Genomic DNA, 27493 nt, shown 5'->3' with positions numbered 1-27493 from the left:
AATGAATAAAAATCCCCCACAAACAAGACAAAAAAAAACATTTACAAGCTGTGATATGTTTTCAGGCTTTGGTCCCTTTCCTTTTTTGATAGTTTGAAACTGTAAAGGATGGAAATAAAATAATCTTACTTAAAATAAATGTTTTAGCTTTTTTGCCTTTTGAAAATCAAGTTTATCACCACAGTAAGTTTTACCAGCACTATTTGTATGTGCACCGCCGGTGGCCAAACTAACAGAGGAAGTCTTCCCTAGACACGGAAGAGGAAAGAAGGACCAGGAATAGCTCTGCATGGTCTGCAAGCATCTCCCACTCCACCCTGTCACAAGCAGCCTAAAATTAGGCACACTTACCAAGTGTCAGTTCTAAAACTCCTCAAAAAGACACAGCTCAAAGGCAGAGAGGTAAAGCAGAGGCTTATGCAATGACTGCGCTACTAAAAACACGTTTCATCATTTTTATTTTAGTGTAATATGACTGTATGGGTTAAAAACATCATCTTGGATGTACAAATATATGAAACAAAAATGATCTAAACACTGCATCATCAATTTCTTTTATAGATGATAACGCCAAGTAACCTCTTACAAAAAAACAACCAAAAAAAGCAAGAAAAATGTGGTAATGGAAACATTGCACTTGCAGCTACAGCATCAGAGGAAGGGGAAAAAACAGAGGAATGAGAGCAGGGACAGGAATATCGTGTGGTGCCCCAGCTCCAACACTCCTCCCTGGAGGAGAACTAATTATAGTCTGGGTGCTGGGCACCAAGGGATGGCCTGGGTGCTGCAATAACCTCAGAGGCTGAGGGTGGAGGAGTCATACATTAGAATATACCTGGAAATGCCATCTAAAACAATATAAACCTTATTATTTATTACACTATTTAAAAATATTAATCTTCTTGTCTTGATGGGGTACAATTTGGAACCTACCATAGTCTTCCAGAACAAATGCCAGTAGGGGGATGCTATAGGACTGAACTGAAGAGGTGTGGAATTGGACAACAAACCTGCATCACAATACTTTAAAGCTCCAAAATTTGCAGTAAAGTAAGTTCACTTTCTGCTTAGGTTATTTTTCTTCGCTTATTTTTATTTATAAAAATCAACAAAACATGATACGAACAGGCGTCTTCAACTCTTGCGTGTATTGGGCAGGCCTGGCCAAAAAATCCAAACAAACAAACAACAAACAACAACAAAACACACCTCAAAGCATATTTCAGAACTATACTGAGCAAAATTGTTATTTTACTAAGCAAATTAATATTATAAAAAACAAAAAAACAGTGAGACCCTGTTGAATAAATATATATTTTGAGTTCCTCAGGCTGCTACCTGTAGTGTGGTCACATCATGGTGCCAAGGTTATTGCATCAATGGCTTTCATTTGGGATGAGGCCCCTGGGGCCATCTAAGCACTGTACTAATCACACTTCCTGCTCATAGTTGACTGCGAAGGTCAAAGGCCGTGTTCCCCCACAAGAAACATCTGTCACAATGCGTCTGTGCAGTTGACTGCTCCCTCATTATAAATGGTCCACTCAGCAATTGCTTCGTTGCCAAGGCAGCAGGTCCGCCAGAGGATATGCATTAGCTCTGGATCTCATCATCTAGCCCATCAAGCAACCAGCAGGAGGCTCCCTGCACCCCCCTCAGGGCATCTAAATTGAGCTCCACCTGTACACGTTCACAGATCTTGCGTTGACATAGACAGGATGACTCCTGGCCTGCTGGCCACCTCCTGCTCCTGCCTCCCCCACCATTCACACTGGAATCTACGGTGGTGCTCATCTCTCCAGACACAACATCCCTCACCTGCTGACAGGCCACGTTGCTCACAAACAAAGCTCCCTATTCAGTGCTGGGGGTTTTCACAGCGATCAGCTCTGAATAGCTTCCATTCCACTGTAGGTAATGTGACCTTTAGAGAGCCATAGCCCAGGACAAAGGGGATGATCAGCAGTGCGGCACAAGGCTAATTGAAAAGAAAACACAAGAAGCGGAGGCAGGACCAGGCAGCCATGAAAGTTTGACAATAGTCAAAAGTAATCCACATGACACATATGAGAAGTTCACTTCATTAAATGCACACTCTATGGGCAAATGGGTGTGTACATCTGCTCATGCATTTAGCCATAAGAGCATAAGTGAGGTCAGGTGCTGATGTTGGATGATTAGTTGTGGATCACAAACATCTCTCCAACTCATCCCAAAGGATGGAGCTTCATCACTCCAGAGAACACAGCTCTACTGGGCACGGTGACCTTCGGCAATGGATCATATTCATGACAGTGATGTAAACACCTTTCGCTTGTGTAAGTAAATTTAGAAAAGGAGAGGTCCACTAAAGCCCACACGCCTGTCAAAATAAAGCATCTGACTAGCCTCAACACAACCTTCCAGATTTCCAGATTTATCCTAGCCTAACCTTAGACCAAGAATAATTTAACAACAACAAATCACTAATATCATCACAATGAAGTTCAAGTCTAAACCTAATCCAAAGTTATATTTACTTACCTGTATACTGTACGTTTATGTTGGTTAGGGATACACCAAAATGTTAATTGTGGGAAATACTGATATGACCATTTTAAACCCACTATGTAAATTAGGGCTGTATCAAACTTTTTTTTCCCATAGATTAATCTAGCAGTCCCCCCTATTAGTTGAATAATCGAAAAACAAATGTATTGTACATTAGTGTGTATTGTAGAACCCACTAACAACTAATGTACTGTATAATAACAAAAACCATGAAAATGTCTATATAACCTCTGCTCTGTCATATCAGCCCTTCAGAGCAGCACATCTTTTCACTTAAATACTTGATGATGAACTAAAAACTGAGGTTTCAACACCATCGTGAACAAGCACAAATGATTAGACAGTTATTCTCAAGGTCACAGAAACGAAGGAAACAAGACCACGCATACTGACCATCATAACCCGTGACCGTTATGACCCATGCACCTGGGAGCGGACAGTTACATTGGAAACACTATCACACCGAAACCGCTGCTGTTGTTTCAGTCTGGTAATCTGCAATAATGTGGGGAGTGTATAAAAACACAGCCCAAGACAAGATGTGACTGTGGTGAGGAGACAAAACAAAATTACAGCCTGGGTGTTTCTGGAGGCCAAGGAGGTGGCAGAGAGCCTCAGGGCTCTGTAGTAACAATACTGATGCATGACTGTGCTGTCTGCCTCTTGCCACATTCAAGAAGAACTGCGTGTGAAGTGGGTTTTCCTCGAAACCTTGCGTTTCTGCATAAAGATAGCCTGGGCGGCTTTTTATATATATGCCCTGTGTCCCCCCTCAGACACAGCTCCACAATTACTGCAGTTCCCCGCCGCCATCTTGCTTCTGTCTGGCTACATCCAATACTCCCAACCCACGACACGTAGATAGCTAGCTAGGTCCTGTTAACATGTTGACGGGGGGGGGGGGGGGGGGGGAATGTTTCTTGTTCCTTTGGCTACCAAAAAAAAAATGTATTTACAATAATAATAACAACAACAACAACTCAGGCTGCGTTTCTGCCCATCGCTATTCCCCTCATACCATCCGCACCCAACTGAGTAAACTGCACAGCTCCAGAAACTGGGAGAGTGCCTCTCTCCTCACACCCACTTCTAAACCACTGCTAGCTAAATTTATCCGGGACCACGACTGCGCAATTCTTACACACCGGCCTGGCCCGTCGACAAACCTGTCTTAAAACATCCTTAAATGATACAGAAGCTAAACCGCACGTTTTAACGGACACTTTCGCCTGTATTTTAAAGGATGTTTGTGATATTGTCTGTGCTCATGGCTGAACGTATTAGCTATAGCTATGGGTGTTTCTGTAGCTGGCGTCTCATCGCAAAACCACGACTGAAACCCAGCAGCTTCTCTATCTACAGTACCACAGCTAGCTAGCTAACATTTAGCTTGCTATCCTAGATATATGTAGCTATCTTAATAGAAATCCAACTATTTCGTTATGTTAACACATTAAAAAAATAAAAACCCGAACATCCTAATATTGGTCTTTTTTTCCCCAGCCTTGTATTAAACAACAGCCTCTCGTTCGTTTGTATTGTGCCTCTTTTACCTGAATAAGATGAGCTGTGGCTAACATTTAGCTACGATCCCTGGGTTGATTTATTGAGCGTATATCTGCTCTGCACCGTCTTATTATTTTTATATAGATAGCTAGCTATGTCTGGCAAGCAGCAAACAAAATCGCTGCCGGCTAAACAGACGACAAATCTCAAAGCACTGATTACTGAGGGATCTCTAGCTGATGTGTGTTTTCCCCCTCCTCCTGAATCCCTGCATTAACCTGCTGTTTATTTCTGGGGTGTAGCCTCAGTAGCCTCAAGGTGACCAGCCTGCGTTAGCTAGCTAACTAGTGCTAGTCCTCAAAACCGTTCGAGTTGGCATAGAAACCGTTAAACTGCCACATACGGGTTAGCGAGTGCTGTCTATCTGACACGGTGTGAGGGGGCTGCGCTCAAACACTAGCTATAACCGTAACTCGTCGATGTATCAGCCATTTTTACAGTAACGTATCCTCGCCATGTTCACAAGCAGAGTCAGAGATTAGGTTTGAGGTGTTCCAGTGCTGCAAAATCTCCAAAACCCCCAAAATCCAGCCAGTTTTAAATGCCGTCCTTACCTCCACAGCCGTCGCCGAGACCAAAGCCATGAGTAGCAAGAAAACCCCGCGGTCCCCCATACTGTGTCTCCGATATTCACCGGGTTTCTGTCAGAATGTGGTGCCGATGGGACCGTCCGTGCCGACTCCGTGAGAATGCGTGTGTGAATGGGAGGGAGAGGGAGGGAGTGTGTGTGTGTGTGTGTGTGTGATGGAGACCGATAGAGCGGCTGTGCAGCTGCTCCACAGTCACGTGACCAAGGCAGGGCAAAAAGGCGAGGCGACTTATTCAACGATTTTTTTTTTGTTATATATTTTTTTAATAATTATAATTATCACACTGTTGTTTTTACACGCGCAAAATCAAAATTTGCTACTGATAAATTATTATTAGTTATTATTTATTGTAATAACCGCACGTGTGTTTGAGGCAGTTTGCGTGTATTAAGGCTTGGTCGAGCTTGTTTACCTCAGGTGTCCGTGAATACAGTGTTCTGTATGGCAGGGAAACTGAGAGAAGGGCCTAATAAAGCTCAGTGTAGGGGCACGATCCTCTCTCTGTAGTTATCTCCAAAGACAGCAGGACAAATCCTTTGCTGTTATTTGCCGCCGCTGTGCGGCGATTCATCAGACAGCCGTGGCTCCTGCAGAAAGGATCTGGTTCAATAGGCACTTTTCTCTGGGGAGCTCGTTTTTTTGGCCGGGCTGCAGAAACATAATTGATATGGCAGTGCTGGCTATATTCTCCGCATCCAGCAAATCCAAGGGCCATTTTTTTTAAAACGAAATCCGCTTATATTTCAATTCGGACCGTCTTGACTCTGGGAAATTGGTTTTCATGGACCCGGATCGAATGAAAAAGTCTTGCTGAAAGCAATTTTTTAACTAGTGTACTCCAAAGCCTGACGGACACAGCTCTGTGTGGAAAGTGAAAAGCAGCATGGCTTCAAATGAACTCTTCTAAGGTCAGCTGGTGGTAAGGGGGAAAGGCAGAGAGACACCGGCAGTGTCAGGCCCCAGCACGGTGGTGTGGGAGGCGCTGGTGGGGGAGAGTGGGATTAGATGAGGAGATGTAGGAGGGCAAATTAAACCACTACCTGTCTACCTATCTGGACAACAGTACATCATTATTTGTCATGTAACCTTTAATTAAGTGTCTGGTCCATCTGTGGAAGAAAAAGCATGTGAAAAATGTGAAAATAATATTTTTCTAAAAAGCATTTTTTTTTTACATATTGCATGTCAGCTTTTTTATTATCTCATCAAAGTAGTTTCTCAGTTTGGAAAGTTATATTAAATATGTTGATGAACTTGCAGGGTGAAAACGTGACAGGATTAGCTCTGGTTTGCTAAGCTGTCTCCCTAAAATGGTGACTGTGGGGCAAAACGAGCCCAGAATGGGGAACCGGGGATGTTAGAGGTCAGCAGAGAATACAGAGGCTGGGTTGAGTGGACAGAAAGACTCCTGTAACTCAGATCAACAGAAAAGCATCTCAGAATGAACAACAAGTCCAACCATGAGGCAGATTGACATCTTGTGAAATCCATGCTATGAAAAGATTGAAGCTGCTTTGAGAGCAAAGGGAGGCCCTACACCTAGCATTAGCATTAGCATAGGTTTCCATAAGTGCCCAAGGAGTTTATCTTTAATATAGTTTCCTATTATGCCAAATGCACAGTTGAAGGCTACAGTAAAAAGGGAGAAACTGGATGTTCTTCAAAAGAGTTAAAGTTTCATCTAATTTTCATGACTTCAACATCATCCAAAACCTGCATGTTTATTTTTTTAATTTATTTCTAATTTCTTAATTTTAAAATGTTGAATTGTCCCTTTTCTCCCAATTTGGTGGTCAATTGACCCACCCGTTTGCAACTTCCCCTACCATTAGCAATGCTGCTGAATTTAGGAGGGTAAGAACTTGTCTCCTCTGATAAATGCAAAGTCAGCCACTGCTTCTGCAGCACTGCCTGGCAGCCAACACGCTCTGAGGTCCCCAGCTTCACCACAGCAGCTAACAGATGCCTGTGCTGGCCAACATCGTTTATGCGTGAGGGAGCACAGACAATTGTGCTCTCTGAGGCTCTGGAGTAGGAGTAGATGCAGCATTGTCCCCTGTATTAGACACTCCTACCTACTTGGTCCACCTAATAGATGTAAAGTCAAAGATAGAGCCTCATCTGTTCTTGTCCAGTTTGTGTTGGCCATTCTCTAGTCCGTCTTCAGATCCCAGGGTGCTGCCCACAGGACACTGTTGGCTGGATATTTGTGGTTAGTGGACTATTGTTAGTCCAGCAGAGACGCTGAGGTGTTTAAAAACTCCAGCAGCACTGCTGTGCCTGATCCACTCGTACCATTGCAACACACACTAACTCGCCACCACCATGTCAGTATCAAAGCAATGCCCAGTCATCCACCACCCAAAGAATTTCTGCTCCTGTGGTGGTCCTGTGGGGTCCTGATTGACCCTGATCATGACGAAAAACAAAACACAGTGAAAGGAGGTAACTAACAAAGTATGCAGAGAAACAGATGGACTATAGTCTGGAACTGCAGAACTACAAACTGCTCATATATGGTAAGAGGAGCTGATAAAATGGACAGTGGGTATAGAAACAAGGAGATGATTTTAATTATGTGGCCAGTCTGTGTATAATAGTGGGAAAAGCTGCCATTTATGAACATGTCATTGAGAAATGCAGATTTCTTAATATGGGCAGGACAGACTACAGAGTGACGTATGAGTGACCAGTACTGCAAAAGAAGAGAATTCTGAACCCTGAAGCCTACACCAGTATGTCCTTGATGACACTGATATCTTTTGTAGTTTCTCTTTATTCACAAATGAAAGCACATTGATTTCTTTCACTGAACAGTATGAATCATGATGTGATACTTATACAGTGACCTTTCGAGTCACAACACCAGATGGAGAGATATGGATTTATTTGCCCCCTTTTTGTAGGCTCTCTCTTTTTAGTCCAGGGTCATTCAAGAGACAACTGTACTTTAATAAAAACCCACCTTCATTCAAATGTCTATACAAATAATTCATTCATTCATTCATAAAAAAAAAAACAAAACAAGCATACATAAGCCACTATGGGGACGATCCACATCCCCATTATCAGCTAGGCTGGACCACAACATCTTCAAACGAGGACAGTTAATCTGACCCTCAGGTCCAAGATTAGACAAGGCAGAAGGTTGTGTTCAATGATTGTAGACATCGGAGATCGTCTCCAGTGCAGTTCCCCTTCTACCCCATTATGTACCAGAGGCAACATTTCACAGTTCATCATTCTGTGCACTGCAGAAGAACCTGGTATCATAATTATATATATATATTTATATACTGTCACTACAGCTCCAGTGTGAGCACGCTGAACACACATCATTTTCTGTTGTAGCCTGGGTAGGGCGGAGGTGGAGAGTAGTTTGCTGTTCGTGGTGGTGTTGGGGTGTACGGAGGAGGTCGAAGGTCAGGGGGATACATCTCATAATCGTAGCTATATGGAGGCGGTGGACCTGTGTGAGAGCAAAAAAGAGATACCCATTATTGCCAAAGTGTTCCTTTAAAGAATATGCATCCATCTTTGAACTAAAACAGAAGAGGGATACTTTAATATCTTCTCCTGTATTTAGTTAACTTTAGTAGTTTACAATGCATGGAAGGCAAAATGCATTGTAAAGGATTCCACCTACTGGACACATATGGAATTGCTTTATCTGACTGCAAGGAACAAAATTTGAAGAGAATAAAGTGGAGTGACAAAGACGGGGCAACATTTTTACTGAGAATTACTGAATTTACTGTGTGTACACATGACAATGCACACAATTTTAATTCTGCGGTCAAAATTGGCTTTGATTTTCCATAGTAAATGCATTAAAAGCCTCGACTCTACAAAGTTCTGAAACACTACAGGTCCCAGTTTTGACTACTAATATATAACCAAGATACTGTAAAAGTAAAAAAGAGAGACTAAGAATGAACTGATTAATGTTTATATAAAAATAATTGATTATTAATAGTGTCTTCCACAAAAGATGGTAAATGAGACCGCCAGAGCAAGAGCATGGGATGCACATACAATACAGATTTAAATGTTTATAGTTTTAGATTTTTTCTTTTAAAATCATCATTATTATGATTATAATTTCTTAGTCATTTTGCATTTAGAGAGAACACTGACTGTTAAAACAAGCAAAAAAAAAAGGTTGCTCCATCTGTCGTTCACAGAGCAAAAACAGAGATCTAATTTAACAGGATCAGGGTCCTGAACAGGATCTCCCAAAAGAAACATTTTGCTGACAACAAAAGTTTGGTATCATATTTTAACAAAAGTGTTCATGAAACTATTTTAAACCTTACAAATCTTAACAGTCAGGGTTCCCTTTTAAGTTGGTAAAGCAGAGTGGTTAAGCAGAGATTATGGCAAAAATAATTTAGTGTGATCAGTTTTATGAAAAATAATCTGCTTAGGTTATTATTTAATAATATCGATCTCTTCTGAGCAAATGATAAATCATTGATATTAATTCACATTTATTTACCAGAGCTGAACTTTCTTCTACAGAACAGTTAGATTTGGGCTGGAGATTAAACCTGCAGGTAGAGTTCAGGTAGAGGAGGCGGGTTACCAATCACTGTGCTAAGCAGCTGACCATAATGCAGCAGTGCCCCCTGGTGACCAAATAACTGCAATGGCATTAGATTAATAAAGAACAGTGATGGGTAATGTTTGGTTACCTGGGTAGCCTTGAGTCACTGTGTTGATGTAGGATGTGCTGAAGACGCCCACTCTCGCCCCGCGCCCATTCTTTACGCACATGCAAATGCACAGGAAGACGGCCGCCACGGCACCCATCAGAAATACCACGCCAAACACGATCCCAGAAATTGCAGTGCCTCTGTGATGCAAGTCAAAAGATAAGAATCATGTTAAGACCATACATCTACCCAAGAACACAGACAGAAAGCACAGCTGAGAAGCGGAGAAGATCATTTGTTTCGATTTAGAAAGATCTGGCTGCTTTCTTAACTACAACTCATTAAAGTTTATAGAGGAGCTCACTGTACTGGTACAATGTAAGCAAATGGGGTTTTTATTGTACAGAAAAGGTTCTTTAACTTGTGACAATAGTGGAATCATTTTTAGCGCTGTACAGAAAAGGTTCTTTATAAAATCATATTGATGGTTTTCTATCATGGTGAAGAACCATATAACCAGATTTTTTTCTTCTTTGTGATTTGTTCAATTTACAAGGACAGTAGGATCTATGATTTTTAGTGCATAAAGGCAAAAGATTTCACAGTTTAAAACAAGTGGTGAATCTGTCGTAGACTTTTTGTCAGGACAAAACAACAAATATAGGAAAAATCCTTAGAAATATACTGGTGAGTGAGGCCCAAATCTTGGCCCATTTTTTATCCTTCCAATATCCAAACCAGCATTTTGTGTTGATACTCTTAAGACATTCTATTGCATCTCAAAAAATGCAAGAGTTCATTTTTGATCAGAATTGACATGAATAATGTAAACTGTCATTTTAGATTTCTGATCAGTATGGCTTATAGCTCATGAAAAGCAAAAACCTAGTATCTCAGTATCTCAGATTATTCGAATATTTCATAATTTCAAACAGAAAAGGATGTACAATACAGAAATGTCCAACTTCTGACAAGTGTGTCCATTTCGATACTTAATTGGGGTTCCTTTACCACGGTTTACCACGTCAATGCGGCATGCCATGGAGGCAATCCGCTTGTTGATGTGGTCAAATCTCCTGGTGGATGACTGTGTTGACTTTGGACACAGTGGATCAACACCAGCAGATGACCTGGAACCCCAAACCATCCTAGACTGCCGAAACTTGACACTGGACTTCAGACATCCTGGGTTCTGTGCGTCTCCACTTTTCCTCCAGACTCTAGGACCTTGATTTCCAAATGAAATGCAAAATGTACTTTTATCTAAAAAGAGGGCCGCTGAGCAACAGTCCAGTTCTTTTTGTCCTTAGCCTAGGTTAGATGCTTCTAAAATGATTTCTGGTTCAGGGATGGCCTGATATAAGAAATGACGTCTGTGCATGGTGGCTCTTGATGAACTGACTCCAGCCTCAGTCCAAGTTCTTCAATCAACTTTTCTTGACAATCCTCTCAAAGCTGTGGTCATCCCTGTTGCTCTCCACCTTTTTCTACCATATTTTCCCTTTTAGACAACTTTCCATTAATATGCTTCTATACAGAAATCTGCCAACAACCAGCCTTTTCAGCAATGACCTTCTGTGGCTTACCCTCCTTGTGGAGGATGTCTATGATTGTCTTCTGGACAACTGTTAAGGAATAGTGGTTGTGCTCTAAACTAGACAGAAAGATGGTGTTTGGTGTTCACACAGTTTGAATAGTAGTGTGATGGACAAAGTGACTTTCATGAGCCACTTTACATTTAATGATTTTTTACCTTTTAAATTAAATAATGAACAAAATTATGAATTTTTTTTTTAAAGCTAATATTTAATCTTAGCAATTGCAATTGTTTTGTGTAATGAGTTTTCAGAAGCTTCAAAGCACCAAAAGGATTTTAAAGATATCTAACCAAACAATTTCCCACTAAATCTCTCACCTGCCCAACAAAACCCCTGTACCTTCAGTTCACATCACTCATCCTTGCTAGCCTGAACATAGTACGGGAAACATCAAAGACCTCCATGTTTATCTTCATCCTTCCAATCCACACAAATGACTGCTTTTGCCATTCTGTCAAACCAGGCCACCCAGGCTGTTCAGATCCATTTGCTGCCTGAACGAGAATCATTCAGTTCTGTCTGGGCTGAGTCTGCACAACGGCGAGTCAACAGCGGCATGTCTCAGGGGAGACGGGGCACTCTGGAGCAAGGAGAAACTCAAGTCGCTGGGGGGTTGGGATGGAAAAAAGCTGCACTTAATACACAACCCTGACCAAACGTCTTATGTTAACAGCCCTGTAGTGAAGTGCACAGAATCTGTGACAATAGAGAAAGCTCAAAAGGCTTTGGTCATATATACTGCAAGTTTGGCCACAAGTTATTCTGATGCTAAAATAAGGGGATTAAGGCTCAAATTTGGTAAAATCAATTGATTAGCAAAAGCTGCTTAGGTTAAATTTAGGATTAGGACCACTTTTAAGCTTAGTAGTTGCAGTTCTGACCAGTAAAAACATAAGCATGATGTTTAAGGAATAAATAGGACAAGAAATAATAGGAATTATTTCTCATAACTAGCTCATTGAAACAAGTACTTTCCAAACTCTGTCAGCACTGATTTGAGTTCTGAACTTTCAAATAATACAATATTTGCATTTGATTAACTGTTGTTAATGTTGCTTCTCCCTACACAGTCTGATGTTCCCTTCCAACATTTTCACTGTCTGATTTGGAACCTGACAATAGCTGAAACCCGAACAGTGAAGTGTAGTGATGTCCACTGATGTCCAGTGAGAGCAACAGCGGCTGCAAGTTCCATACAGTTTGTGTATTCTTGTTACAGTGGAGCTTCAGGAGGAAAACCTGAACTCTTCTTTGCCATTGCTCACAACTGGAAAAAAGGGACAATTTCAAAGCTGTATTCACACAAGAGACTCATGGGTCCTGGGTCAATGATGTTTTTAAATGCACCCTCGCTTCAGCTTAGCACTCGGAAGCACATGACACCTACACAAGTGGCAGCTCTAAACACAAGGGGAGGAGTGGACAGCCAGGTTGACATGTGGTGTCCATGTTAACACGTTAACTTTAACACCACATAATTACATTTGAATGGTACAACAAAAACGCTCTAATTCGAAGGGCCATCAAGTTCTCAATTTCTCAAGCATCTGTTGGGCTCAGAACAGGTTCACATTTCACATGACATATTCCAATGGCTGAGTTTTTCAGTGATGATCTGGGAACTTGAAATTGCGGCACTTCAGATCTTCATCTGATTTTGGATGGGTTTGGGAGTTGGAAACTTTTACAAGCAAGCCTGGTGTGGATTATAAACATTTCAAGCTATAGTAGGGTGTGCACCAAGAGGTCTGGCCCAATTGACGGCCCTTAAAACCCTTAAAACAATAGGTTATTTGAGGGTTCTTAGTAAAGGCAATTGTTCTATATAGAATCATAACAACTCAAAGAACCATTTCAATGCTTACATGTTTTTGCCTAGTTAAAAGTTCTTCATTTATCTATTTTTTTTTTTTTTTTAAGAAAATTACCTATATAGTGCTCAAAAAGGGTTCCACTATTGTCACTGGCCACTGTAGACCATGCTAATCGTAAAAGATATTAAGATACAGAATAAGTATATTGTTTCCAAGCAGTATTTAAGTTGAAAACATTTCATATTTACAGGCATGGAAAACTGAAAGAACAGCTGACAGCAGGGGCGGTTTAGGGTTCAACACAATGGTAAGTGAAGAGCAAATCAGAAGAGGGTGAAATTGTAAAGGTGACGGGTGTGATGTTGTGCGTTTCAGCGATTACTCACGAGAGGACGTCCCCGACGTAGGCGTAGTATGAACAGCAGAAAGGAGGCACTCCATCACAACAGTACTCAACACAGCCATTGCACTGGGCCTCTCCACGACCTGCAGTTGCATAGACACAAAAGCCTAAATAATGCTACACCTACACTTTAAAACTAGCCTTAACCTTAACATCAGTAATTACAGGGAAATCCTTTCACAATGCTGCATTCTCGTAGGCTCAGTGAAACCTCTCAACGTCATCCGAATTGTCACTTCTAAATGAGCTTTTATGTAATAAACATACTACACACTTATCAGAAATCAGTTACAAGATACTGTCGATACACATTGGAAAAAATCCAAAGAATGAATTCTGACATTCTCTCAATTCTCTCTGTGTTGATTCGCTCATGGTTGGTCTGTTGTGAAACAGATATCACATAAGCCTGCATTGTGCAATAAGCCCTCAGCCAACTTTGTGTGTGTGTGCTGGGAACATCCAGACCAAATCTTAGATCATCCAGATGTGAGGTTTTGTGGATGTTTGGGTGGTTTAAGGCATTTTTGTGATCCAACAAGCTTTGCATTGGTCAGAAAAACTCAGGCCATTCATTAACATCAAGTATTCATCCATGTGTTTTTAATATACTTCACAATATAAATTTTCTGCATCTGCTGCCATAGTATTTACATTCATTGGTTTGAGATTCCAGCTTTTCCCCCATTTTTTCTGTATTATTACATGACACAGAGTGGTTTGGTGTGAAATGCTTTGTTCTAGAAGAGCTTACAGAGTCAGACTTGTTCACAGGTTGAAGATCTCTTAAAGTTTTCTCACATGAACTGTTGTTTATTCATTTTTAAGGAGGGTTTAGGTTTCAAATACATTCATTGTGGAGAGGTGACCTTGCAGGTCATTGTAATGTAAAACAATTGACCATTGTTTTGCCATCATCAACATTTCATATAGAACTCACAATTGTGGTCCACCGTTAACAATAAATTGGCCACATTTGCTTTGTAGGCATGGAGACACCTGGTCCCTGACCACCGCTGTAAAGAAAAGTCATCAAGTTACCTTTGTTCATATATCAACCACACAGTATTTCAAAATGCTTAAAAAATTACCACCCCTTTAACCACCTTTCGGTACACAGTGGTTTACCACTATCGCCTTGGAGGATCCAGTCACATTCTATAAAACACAACCTTGCTATTCTCTTTTTTCCTGCTCCCCCCCTTACTGAGCTTGTATGTGCCGTGCATAGACTAGTCTGGTCCTGCACTCCAGGCTTTATCGCTCCTTTTATTTTCAAACTCAGTCGCTGTCATTGGTTTCTTTTGGCTCCAAATCCTCAAGGCAGGCTCGGTTTGTTATTGTAGCACAGGCGTAGGCAGTCGATTCGCACTCGTCTGTGGCAATCATCTCTCTGGTTAATCTGAGTAATAGAGCAGTCATATTTCCATGGCAAATGGTAATACATGCAGATTTACAAACTGAGATGAGGGGCTTCTAAAGAGAGAAGAGAGGGATTGGTAGTGGCCTTCTGACTGCCATACTGTTCACATGGCACAACTGCCATGACCTCTTATATGATTTTTTTTTATGTATGATGTGTGTGTTCAGTGTATAGAAACTTACAGACTAGACGATATTTCATCGTATATGGTGATAAACTGGGTTATCGTGATACACAATATGCTTTTTTTAAGCATCTTGAAGAGATTGTTAGTACTTAATAAACACATCAGCTGCAGGTTTCATTACAAACAGTGTGATTAGACTGGTTTAATTAGATAAAGTGCAGCAGATGTTGAATAGTACTGTCCTCAGTATGGGAGAGAATCTGTCACTACTGATGTATTTAGTCTTTAATTAGACGAGAACTGTATCGTGATAAATATTGTGTGTTGTGAGAAAAAAATGAATCATATCGCCCAGGCCTATTACAGACTCTGGTTTCTTTATAGTGGTGGTGTGAGAAATGAAAATATATAGATACTTTATTACCAATTTATTACCAATTATATCCAAACAACCAGTAAAGCTATATGCCTCTTCTACAAGATCTTGTGGGACTATTTGTTCTTTCAACAAATTCCATGTATCTCCCCACGATGAATATAAGATTCTAGGGTCAAAAGGGTCTCTTTGTCTCAGGAATGATTTTTTGACATCATGTTTGTTGCTGCTCAGTCATGTAATAACTGTGTGATGTAGTTTTTTAAGACATTTTTTAGACTCTGATCATAACCACTGTGAACAACAAGCATTCTGCATGAAACCAGTCTGAATGACTTACCACTTTATTCTCTTAACCACTTAACTAAAACTCCAGCCAACATGGACTAGACTTGGCCATGTGGAAGCAGCACTGCGGCGATGTCTCAGTCCCAGGCACAACGAATCCTTAAAAGGGAAACCCAAGCTCTGAGTTCTAGCTCTAATTTGCAGTTTGCAATTTGCTCTTCCATGTAGTCTAGTCCTGGCTACACGGGTGGTCCCCAAGAGGTCCTCCTTTTACCTCTGGGTCCTGTAGGTCAACACGTTTAGGACAAAGGGCCCATAGAACTCCAGCCACCTCTTAAAATGTTCCTCCACACAGCCCTCCCTTCCCTTTCCCCTTGTGACCACGCTTTTAGCCATGCGTGAATTTAAACCCTGACGCATGAACATGCGAATAATCTATTAACACACATCAGAAGCTGAATCTGCAGGGCTCCAATTAAATGATTGCAAGTGTTCCCAAAAAAGGAACATAAGGATGACAGCCGGCGTATGCCTGTAACTCTTTTTTGGGGGGCTGGAAAACCAAAACAAGCCCAATCGTGTAAATGTGCAAAGTCAGGAGTGAGGAGGATTAATTAGGCCCAGTTTTTTTTTTAACACGTGTAGTATTAAGATCATCCTAAGTGGAAGAAAGTGTGTGTGTGTGTGTGTGTGTGATGCTCACTCTGCCATTTAAGGGTTTCAGTGCTAAAAAAAAAGAAAAAAAAAGAAAAAAAAAAGACAAGTAGATAATATGTAGATAGATAATTATTATTAGATAATTAGTCATTATGATCTATTATTAGATAATATGAACTTTAAAAATATTGCAATGTAGCTTTACATTTTATTTAAATGTTTAATACCTGTAATAAAGTTGTAAAGTTGATTAGATTTGGGTTTATAATGTTTCGATCGACTGCTTCATTCAACTCCTGCTGCTTTCCAGTGTACCAGCCCTTCATAAATGCACATCCTCATAACTCATAACTCATAACTCATAACTTACCGACAAAGAGGCACAGAAGCAGCGACTCCCTGAAGAGTGTCCACCCTGTGTGTGAACTCGCGGTCCTGAGACTTTCCATTCCGTCTTGCGGCGTTTCCCCCAAGTCTAACGGACTACAGTAAGGATCCCAACCGCACACATAAAACAGCTCAGGCGATTCACTCCTTCCCGATCATATACATGTTATAAGGGAGCTGCGTGATACTGGATACGACCTCGACGCCGACTACCGCTGTCACTTAAAGAGAAATGAATGCTTCAGAAATACGCCTTTTCTTCTTTAATCCACAGTCCACGTGTTCCTGCCCCTCCAAAAAAGTATCCATTGACTTCTTCCTCTTTGTTTTTTGCCTCCTTCCTTTTGCTACTTCTCAAGCTACTCCCCTCCCCCCCGTCTCCTCCCCCCATGCCGTCCTCCTCATCCTCCTCCTCCTCCTCCTCCTCCCTCAGCCCCTGTTTGCTCAGCATGCTAAAACTGCGAGGTCTGCTCACGGTCTCTCAGACAAAACACTGTCACCGCCTCCACCGTCACGACATACCATGCTATGATCAAAGAGCCATTTAGGCCCAATTACGGTCCTTACACTGGACTGACCTCACGACGGTTTAAGAACCTCCATAGCGTGTTTATCAGAGCTACTCAGCTCCAATGATGTCTCCTCTTCATTCAGCTGAACAAGGTCTTGTGTCCCTGAAGTCTATATATAGAGAGCCGTTGGCTTTTGTGTTTTCACGAATCTCGCTTTCTAGTCACTCCACTGAAGAGAGGAGAGAGTAAACAAGCCATGCAGCTGTGCCTCTTCTTCTCCTCCATCCTCACTAATAAACACACAATCCAGGGTGACTTCAGCAACAGTGAAACCTGAGGCAAGTGGGATGAATAGACCACACTGCAGCTTGAGTGTCTGGAGCCAATTTAACGCAACTGTCCTGATTACAAAATCCTACTTTCCATTGGCTAAGGGTCTTTTTTTTTGTTTTTGCAGTGTTTGGAAATTGAAGTTAGCTTCTTTACACTCTTTAGTTTAGATGTTAGGCTAATGAGCTACATCTCACTGTGGCTTATGTCTGAAATAAGAGAAAAAAAGAATAAAAGAAAAAGAAAAAAACAACAAAATAAAAACTTTCATAACACTGTAATAACACTTTCATTCTAATGTCAAAACAAAAAATATATACAGAAAATAAATCAATAAAATATCAGGTTAAGGCAAACTGATTTGTGTTTATATGCGTTTAGACATGTAGACCAATAGTGGCGGTGAGGAGGTGGGACCTAAGCAGTTTGACCAATGGTTGATGTAGATGCAGGTACATGTAGCCCAATAGTGGTAGTGAGAAGGCGGGGCTTAAAACAGTCGCGTTTGAGGCCGCAGAAATCCGCACACACAATGACTGGCGTGACGTCACGTGAAATCAATGCTAAATCCCGGACATTTTACACAATTTAGGAATCCCACCAGTACATGTCCGGAAAAAGAGGACGTATGATCGCCCTGGCTAAAGCTAACCACAAACTGGCAAGCATCTGTATCTGTTTGTCTTTCTGTCCATTTCATCATTTTTTGTTCATTCAAATTGATGATTTCTAACATAGTTTGATGGACTTTAGTGAATAAACAAAACTAAATAAATAAAAAAACGACTTTCCCGCAGAGCTTGGTAGCAGGGCAGCCATTAGAAGCAACCAGTTCAGTTTTAGCTCTCCATGCTCTCTGATAGCAAGAGGATAGCAGGCCACTGTTTGGCCACTAGCAGCGAAGCTGGCGGTCAATTGGTGTGTAGCTCAGCGTTTTCTGGGTGGCCCACTGGAGCTTAAGCAGACAAAAAGGCCACTTTTCATTGCTCATTTTCCACCAACAGTCCAATTAACTTACTTTTTCTTCATTTCTTACTAATGATATCCCTTATGAATTTGTTTTGTAAATGTTGTAAATTGTATATGAAACCTACTCATAACACATTTCCCCCCCAAATGTTTGTAATATTTGTCTTAGTTAAAATGTTCTAGAATAAAAGTCTCTGCATTTATAATCTGATTGAGAAAATGAAAAACTAGTTAGATCTTGACCAGCAGTGACAAACCTTGCAACGAGCCAGCGGACGGATATGGCCTGGCTATCTGGGCTGTTTAAAATTAGTGTACAGTGGGTTCATTTATATAAATTAAGCTTGTGTGTGTGTTTGTACATAGATGGGACTGGTAACAGTTCATGTACAGTGTTTGTTAGCAGTGTTAGCCTAGCATGTTTCATTATAAACTGAAACTCTTTAGTAAAACTTTACTGTTTTACTTGTTACAAAATGTTACAACAACAAAGAACAACAAAGAAAATGTGTTTGATTCTGTGCCTGATTTTTGATTCGCAAGTATATTATAGCTCCAGAGAACTTACATCCTAAAAAGTATTAATAATGATCCCACAACCAACAACAGAGCAATTTATTTTTCCATATTTCTCTTGTCTTGATGTGCACTGGAAGTTTGTAGTATTGGGTAACTCTAGGTATGCCAACCTTTCTGCCCAACAACAACCAAAACTACACGTTCCCTACCATTTTCATTCAGTGAGTGAAAAGTTTCATTGAGTGAAATCTAACTAATGAGCTAAAAATAGGGTGGTCCTACTTTGTTTTACTGGAATGTGGGATTCTGAACTGGTTAAGGAATGGAAATGGACATTTTTCCGGGTTTGTTTGGGGCATTTTGGTGAGGAAATCTTATGATCTCAGCAGTGGGCAGCAGTGTTAGTTCACAAACAACAATATTAACAAATACATTTGATCAGCAAATGACATTGTAATTCAAGGGAATCTCTTCATTCTGCTTACAGCAGTTCCAGTGCCAGCCATTATATCTCTTATTCTTTTTTCTAACACATCAGCAGTGCTGCCTTACTCAGTATATGTCTATGAAAATAATGTGATTACCATGGTGAAAAACAACCTAAAGAACCTTATTCTAAAGCAACTCATATGTCAGATGCCCTTAAAGCCTGAGCCATGCTGTGTGGTACTGCTCCCTTGTGGATAAAATGTGCAATGCATACACAGTGTGGAGGTGGTTGGTGTGGCGCAACAGATAACACCACTACCTGTCAGTGCACTACCACATCATGTGGGAGACTGGGGTTCGATTCCCAGTCTGGGTGACTATGCTGCGCTATACCAATAAGAGTCCTTGGACAAGACTCTTAACACTACATTGGCCCACCTCTGTAATACGAATAACCTTGTAAGTCGCTCTGGATAAGAGCGTCAGCTAAATGCCATAAATGTAAATGTAAATGTAAGTAGTAATAGTGCTCTTAAGATTGAAATCTGAAGCCTTGAAGCCTGTAGAGAATGTTGCCCTATCTGTTGTGCTCTTTGTTGTAGTGTTCAGGACTCAGTTACGTCTCAGAGGTAAATTAAAACCATTCACGAGTAAACACTGGGAAATAATGACTTTAATAAAGTTAAAAGTATCAGGCCAAAAAAGGTGTCTCACATGCTGAGTTCCCTGTAGGGCTGCAGAGGAACCCCTTAGTGCAGCAAGCATCTGTCAGCATAGAAAAGGATGGTTTTAATACTATGTATTCTTGACAAATGACGAAGCTCACCGGAGAGGCCTGAGCAATAAAGGTGCAAATCTGAGAACATGATGTGTAAAGCTATTTAACCCGGCAGTATCCATACATTACTTAAAACCCTTGCATTAGAATAAATACAAATAAACAAATAGGCAGTGCATTGTGATTGGTGTGTATACGTGTGTAAGCTTAACCATGGCCAAACCCCTCCTTGAGGAAGTGCAGTATTTACACTCACTGTCCAATGCCTAGTTTATCTAGTCAATCGCTCATTAAAGTAATCAGGCGAGCTGCTGGAGGAACTAAACAGATCCAAACAGTGACTGGAGTTCACAGAGAGGTCATTCTAAATCTATTCTTTTACCCCTTTTGAACATGTATATACATTTGACATTTGCACAGTACTGTGGATTTCTTTACTCATAGATATACTTACCTAGTTAGTAGAAGTATAATGGCTATGGCTAAGTCACTGGACGGCTCTAGAACACTCTATAAACGCAAACTTTGAGTTTAATCAGGGCTGTTTCTTGCTGTAAGCTATAATACAAGCAGCCGCTTAGGGCCCCCAAGCCGCCAGGAAGCCCTGTGAACATGCTGTACTGTTTTTTTATTATCATATAGGGACATTTCCAGGAACCTGGGGTTGTGAGTTTTTTGGTTGTTGCTCTGGTCTCTTTATTTGAGGAGTGTGACCTGGTGCTACGGTTTCCTCACACCTCCCAAAAACACATGGGAGGTGAATTGGCTATGCCCTCTAAGTGTGAGTAAATGCGCATAACTGTGTGTGTGTGTGTGTGTGTGTGTGTGTGTGTTACACTGCAATAGACTAGCACCCTGTCAGGCTCAACGATTCCTGCTAGGCGCCGGAACCACCATGGCGCTGACTGGGAAGAGGCAGATAAGAAGGCAAGTGGCTATTATCATAAGCAGTTTAGTATATTGCATTTCCTGTATATCCTATTTATGTTCCCATGGTTTCCCAATTAAAAAGTATTTAATATTATATACTGTATTTATCATTTTGCCAAACAGAATATTATGATTTGTCCACTTGGTCTTCCAAGTAAGATGCAAGGAAATGACCCTCAGTGTAATGTACATCCCACAATCCAAGCCCATAATGAGACACACAACTGACATCAGTCCACAGGTCAATGTGATACTTTATTCATAAACCTAAGACCATATATAATACTGTATAAATACTCTAATATAATCTACATCCTTCTGTTATTTCAATAATAATAACAACAAATAGAAATACAATAATAATAATAATAATAATAATAGAAAAGCCACAAGATTATATTAAACAGGCTGTACAAAAATAAATAAGGTTTGGATATTCTGTACAAAAAGAAATACGTCATTAAGATGACACCTTCGTGGAAGGCACGAGAGACTTACTTATGAAGTAGTAGCAGGAGAGAAGTCCCTCACCCATCTCCAAAATATGCCCTCTAACACGCAGACATTCACACAGTCACTCTTTCACGCTCTCACTTTCTCATACACAAACAGCACTCACTCCTCAGATACAGAAACCATGTTCTTTGGCCTCTCTCCCCCTCCATCTTTAGGTTCCCTCATGATAAGGTTATTATGGCTTTGAAAACAGACAGCAATATCAACCTGCGTACTAACTGTGTAGCTGTGGCTAAAAAGAAAATGAGCAACACTCATTTATGGTGTATGATAGCAGCTTGTGTGTCTATGTGAGGTGAGTGTGGAGTGGGTTTTGGCAAGAAGGCATCCATAAAATATGTGCTCTGTATGCTAGTAACAAAAAAAAGGCTGGAATTAGTAGCAGGAGTACCACTTGTTGGCCCTTTATAAAGGTCTCCTTACTAAGTCCCAACTACTGCTTTCTACACTCTAATGGCGCCTTTCCATTTTGTGGATCCTCTCATATACATGTTCCTATAGGGAAGCAAACCTGTCTATCTAGTCCAGCTCAGACAGACAGTACAAATATATAGACTAGAGCTTTTCATACAATCATTCAGTTTAAAACACACTCACACTCAAAGTCCCACATGATGACAACAGCACCTAAAGCAGCACATAGTGTCCTTATAGTGTCCATACACTCTTCCTCCTTCTCAGCTTTTTTTGACAGGTACACAGTGTGCCAGCTTTGTGCCCTGTACCCAGTGTTGGAGGAGTGGGAGCTGTAGCACTAGATGGGGGCAAATTGCAGTCATCGTCATAAGGGGCCCTTTGGATCCCAAAAACCTGCATTGCTCTGCTTCAGATACTGAACAAGCAGGATTAGAGTCATTCAAGGTTGCTTTTAGTTCTAACCAGTCTTAACAGGTACTCTGGATGCACAAGTCCAGCAGGGGTCGAGGCCGATCTTTCGCGTTGCAGCTGTCGTGGGACAAGGTGCGACCATCGTGCCCCACGCAGCGCAACTGACGTTTCCGGAAGCCTCGCCCACAGGTCTTGGAGCAGGCTGACCACTCTCCCACCAGCCAGGATGGGCAGGCCTGTGTGACACAAGGGCGAGAGGAAGGAGGACGCAGCTCTTCAGGGCAGTCTTGAGATGGTCGGCCATGGGCATCTAGACAGAGGATGTCCCTCATTTGTGTGCCTTCGCCGCAGACCTGTGAGCATGGTCCCCATTCGCGCAGGGTCCACTCTGCACCTCCAGCTTCTCCAATGGCATTGATGGAACGCCGGTTGGAGGCAGATGGATTGGAAGCAGGACGTGGTGCAAAGTAGCTGTACTTGACGCGGGGTCGTGGAGAGTCACCTACCGACAATACCTGGATTGTTAGTGGCTCTGGAAGAGGAGCAAAGCTGCGCACCCGCTCCAGAGTGGCTGAGGAACCACTGTAGCGCAGAAGTGCCCCTCGCAGGGAGATGTCAGTCTCCAGAGTTGTTAGTTTGTAGTCACCATTTAGTAGGTAGGTGCCATCTTGACGGCGGACTGCCAGGTAGCTGTTGTCTTGGCGACGGCCGCCGGGGGACCGCTGCTTGACATCAAGGTTGGTGGCACCGGCAGGGATTGTCACGACATCTTGATAGCCAGGTCTGAAATCATGAAACAGTAACAGAGGTCAGATTCAAAGTCTGGGCTCTAGATGACACACTAGCACATCCGGTCAAGTAAGGTTAGAAGGTCAAATTTGATTAAAGCGGAAGGTTCACCTTGCACGTTCCAGTGATCCAGACACTTTCTTGCAAGTGGATCCGTCCCCTCCACAGACGCCGCATTTATCGAACCGTTTATTCGAGCCAATGACACGGTCACACCCAGCCTTGACGCACTGGCCTTGGACACACACTGAGGTGGAGTCGGGGGTGCAGGGTGTCCCATCAGCCACCTGAGGGCAGCAGAGAAGCACGTTTTATGCAGTGTCCCTTTTCAAATGTGGAATAAGAACCTTAATTCATTTGTTACAAATTTGCAGACACAAGTCGCCTACATACCTTTGGCTTGAGAATGAAGAAGTAGCCTGTTCCCTTTGCTCTGCAAACCAGCTTGCAGCGGTCCTTGGGTGACACGCCAGCATACTTCGGCACCCACTCGACACCTTCACCGGAGCCAAACGACACTTGGGACGAGATGTCATTGTGGGCCAAACACTGCTCTTCACGGAAGGTTAAACCTACATAGAGCGTTGGACATTCATGTTAGCCACAGGACCAGCACACAAACCATGATTTGTTGTATTTTGAACATTTTAAGGATCGCTATCCACTTACCATTGCTGTCGGGGCAGGCCTCTGTATTGCAGGATCTGTACTGAATCCTTTTACCCTCGCAGTATTTGCCTCCGTTCTTGGGCAGGGGGTTGTCACAGTCTCTGAAAGAGTACTGTACACCACCACCACATGTACGTGAGCACTCCCCCCAAGATCCCCAGGTTCCCCATCCACCATTGACCGGAGTCTGAAATAACAAGAGAGAGAAACTGTCAGACATGAAAAGCAAAGTGCGTCAAGCCATTTACAACCGACCTCCAGATTTCAGTTCACGCATTGCACCAAAGAGCGCCTACCTGGTAGGTGGCTGCTTCCTTCTTGCTGAGACACTGGCCTGCCATGCAGTAACTGTCATGCCCACATGGTGTTCCATCAGCCCATGGGAAGTTCTTGGTTTGGCAGACCAGCAGACCACTTAAAGTGGTGACCGTGCACCACAGAGCTGCACAGGTGGTGCTCAGGTCAGGGCAGTGCTGTGACTCTTCTCCAAATGTGAGCCGACACTGTGTGTCAGCATCATACACAGAACCTGGCAGGGCCTGAGGTAACTGCTGAGGTTTCTGGGGCTTGTCCAGCAGACACTGGCCATGGCCATTGTCCAAGAAGGACGTGACCATCAGGGCACTGCAGGGAGACCAAGGTTGCAGTTGGTCCAGGTTGGAAAGAGTAGAAGCCATCATATGAGAGCTCCAGTGGTCACCATTGACACTAGCACACTGCTTGGCATCGTCATGGGGCATGTTGAACACATGACCTACAAGAAAGTAGAGCTTGTAAGGACTTGATATTTGGTATTTGGTTTCTGCTGTAATAGTTCCACTGACAGAGCATTCATTCTTACCCAGCTCATGTGCCACAGTAAAGGCCGCTTGCAGTCCATCATCCTCGATTATGGAGCAGCTCCGGTCAGGATCACATACCGTGCCCACGTCGGCCATGCCCAGTGTGTCGCAAGAGTGAGCACCACATAGATCCTTAAGAAAGAAGGGAGATCAAAAAAACTATATAAAAATCTGCGTTTTGATTTCACAAATACACTTTTTTTAACAATGTTGTTGGTTCTTACTTGTCTCGTGAACAGCACTGCTGTGTCATAATGCTCGGGGTGGCGATCACTGGCAGGGTTGTGCTGCCTTTGCCACTGGCAGAAGTTCCTCAGAGTCATGGCAGCGTTGGTGGAAACATCTGGTCCATGTTCTTCATTGTACACCACCAGTAGCTTCACCACAGCCAGTGAGATGGAGTTGTGGATGGTTGGGTGGCGATAAAGGCGAGAGGCTACTGCCATTATGGTCAGCAGGTAAGGCTTCAGCCCGGCTCCGTGGAACTCGGCCATGGACTGATCTGCTACAATCATGATCTCCAGATATCGTGGGGTGGACACGAAGCGACGGGATCGATGGTGTGCTGAAACAAACAAGCAAGGCATACTGACATTAGCCTTTGGACAAATGTGTGCTTTATTCCTCTACTTGTAGTTATTATTATACATTTCATTAAAAAAATGATAATTAATGATAAATAGAATGATGAAAAATGGTGATTACAGGTATTAAAGGGCATCTTAGCCCATTTACACAGAAGAAACAGCACCATAAGCAGTTTTATGATATAATTATCAGAATCCCAAAGCTATTAGAGATGGCCCATACTTTTTAAATCCACCTTTTTGTCTTTTTAGCAGGAAAAAACCAGCATGGCAAGAACTCGGATCATCGCTCAGCTTCAGTTTCCTAAACTGGGGCTCTTTCAAGGGGGAAAGCTAGCAGAAAACTTGCGCCATCCACAATCCTCCTGGAGAAAATGTCTGTCGGTGCTGACCTATACGCGCCGTATCAGGAGGCGAGCTTACACGCCTCACCAGCTCAGAGCCTCCCGCCTTCTAAGAAGTCTTCCCACCCTCCTTTCCCCCTGCCTCATTTCAGTTAACCCTAACCTCACTCGCAGCAGGTTTTATCCATGTAAAATGTATGTCCTATTTTTCCAGACACTTCAAACTTTTTTTTTTTGCTCCTGTGAGGAGCATCTTACGTAAGCTTCACGTTCAGTAACAGCTGGAGACCTGCGGCAGACACAGAGAGCCCTTGAGCCTGCCAAATTCAGTCAGTATGCGCCAAGCGCACCCTGGATGTGGCGGTGTCACTGAGTTTATAGAGTTTACAGGAGGGTGGGCATAAAGTAGTCTCATACGGGAAAAGTGGGACTCCTCTAGGGCAGCAAGATACGGACAAAACACCATGCGACCTGCCGTGACTGTGGTGTGTATTATTAAAAACACACTGGTGATGTGCTTAAAGATTGATCTGTGTTATTTTTTAGCCAAATGATTTAATGATTTTGTTGGATCATTGATTCACCCCAAAAACCCATGGAAACACATTGTATGTGTTTTTTTTTACAACAAGCACAGTTTTATAGATAAAAATATATATATTTCTGTACTTTCCTTAATGGGCCCCAAAAAAAATGTTACATAAATTGCATCTCATGTGGCTGTGTGTGTAAAACAAAGTAATAAAACACATAGTATCCCTATTTTTATGTCAGGATCTATCGATTTTTCAAAAGAAACGCCAGAATCGTAAATATCGGTATTTTAGTATCGAGCCGCCGTAGTATCGCGATAATGATTACCATACGATATATCGCGCAGCCCCCGGTGTTCTGACGTACGCTCAGACTTACAAGTGCTGAAAGTGATTACCTTGAGAGTCCGTAGAGCTGCTCTGCTGGTCTGAGCCGGTCTCCTTGTGCTCGGGCACCTTCTCCTCCTCCTCGTTGACGCCGCACTTGGAGCCGGCGCCTCCTGCCCTGCTCCTCCGGCGGACAACGTGCAGGTCGACGTGCGAGGCGTTGGCCCCGGCGGGCTGGATGAAATACTCTTCACCGCCGGTGTAGAAGGCGCCTCTCAGCCCGTCACAGGCGTTGATGGCGGCGGCTGACTCGGGCTCCCCACGCACTGTACCCGAGTAGAAGCAGCGCTCCTGACCCGCGCCGTCTGGCTCCTGGCTCTCCTCGGTTCGGCCGATCTCGTGGAACACGAAGCCGGGCGCCAGGAACGTGCGGTCGGGCTCCAGCTCCAGTACCGACTGCTTCCCGAACACGTCCAGCTGGTACACGAGCTTCTGGGACTCGGCATCTGCGTCCGCGGGACCGAGCCGTACCGGGACCACGGTGGTCTCCTCCCACTCGCCCTGCACCCCCACGGTGCACGCGGCAGCGAGGAGCACGAGCAGTAAACTCAGCATATTCCTTCAGAAACTTGGACTAAGTAAAAGTATTAAAGTCCTGAGAAAAGGAGCACAGCCTTGAAGAGTTCAGAACTGCGGGTCACAGACAGATCTGATCAAACTAAAAGCGTCTAGAAACAGACAGAAATCCAGTGCCAAGGCTCGTTGGAGTACCGATCACAGCTTGTGGAAAAGGAATAAATGAAACAGTCGTTTCTCTTGTTTCTGAAGTTTCTGCTGAAGTTCTCGCAGCTTTAATTCCCATTCGCACTTCGTCCCGGACATCAGCGCCTCCTCCACTGTCTCTCCTTCGCTCTGCTTCTCCTTTTCTCTCAGCGTGCGGCTCCCGGCTCGCTATTTATGTGCCCCTGTCGGGACCACCCCCTTCCTGGAGTCTCTTTGATCAGACGGCCCCGAGCTCCTCGTGCGCAGCTCCACGCAGCGGAGGCCTGGAGCCCCGCCACCGGCATTAATCACAGCGGAGCGGCACAAAAACCCCTCCACCTCCTTTTAACCCTTTAGAGAGACTCTCGCGCGCACTCCACTCCCTCTTTCTCACC

General features: G+C 42.8%; 3 protein-coding genes across 4 annotated transcripts in view; all 3 read right to left on the bottom strand.

Annotated features, from left to right (window-relative positions):
* Positions 1-4856, bottom strand: part of appa (amyloid beta (A4) precursor protein a) — a 30671-nt gene extending 25815 nt beyond the window's left edge. For both annotated transcript variants that reach the window (XM_072657858.1, XM_072657859.1), the window contains exon 1: positions 4671-4856. In XM_072657858.1, coding sequence (XP_072513959.1) covers positions 4671-4730 — 60 coding nt within the window. In that variant the 5' untranslated portion in view covers positions 4731-4856. The remainder of the gene's footprint in view (positions 1-4670) is intronic.
* A 2722-nt stretch (positions 4857-7578) lies between these two features.
* Positions 7579-16772, bottom strand: cyyr1 (cysteine/tyrosine-rich 1). Its single transcript, XM_072657465.1, has 4 exons — positions 16418-16772; positions 13160-13259; positions 9401-9561; positions 7579-8175 (listed from the first exon to the last, which is right to left on the bottom strand). Exons 1-4 carry the CDS (start codon positions 16494-16496, stop codon positions 8042-8044), a joined length of 474 nt encoding a protein of 157 aa, XP_072513566.1. The 5' UTR covers positions 16497-16772; the 3' UTR covers positions 7579-8041.
* Positions 16773-21179: 4407 nt separating this feature from the next.
* adamts1 (ADAM metallopeptidase with thrombospondin type 1 motif, 1) lies at positions 21180-27252 on the bottom strand. Its single transcript, XM_072657727.1, has 8 exons — positions 26408-27252; positions 24770-25110; positions 24545-24677; positions 24000-24457; positions 23704-23890; positions 23428-23606; positions 23146-23321; positions 21180-23028 (listed from the first exon to the last, which is right to left on the bottom strand). The coding sequence occupies exons 1-8, from the start codon at positions 26949-26951 to the stop codon at positions 22302-22304; spliced, it is 2745 nt and encodes a 914-aa protein (XP_072513828.1). The 5' UTR covers positions 26952-27252; the 3' UTR covers positions 21180-22301.
* Positions 27253-27493: the final 241 nt, after the last annotated feature.

This window comes from Salminus brasiliensis, chromosome 15 (assembly GCF_030463535.1).
Source record: "Salminus brasiliensis chromosome 15, fSalBra1.hap2, whole genome shotgun sequence".
Lineage (NCBI taxonomy): Eukaryota > Metazoa > Chordata > Actinopteri > Characiformes > Bryconidae > Salminus > Salminus brasiliensis.
Note: the sequence above shows the minus strand (reverse complement) of the source record. Positions and strands in the feature narration are given on the sequence as shown.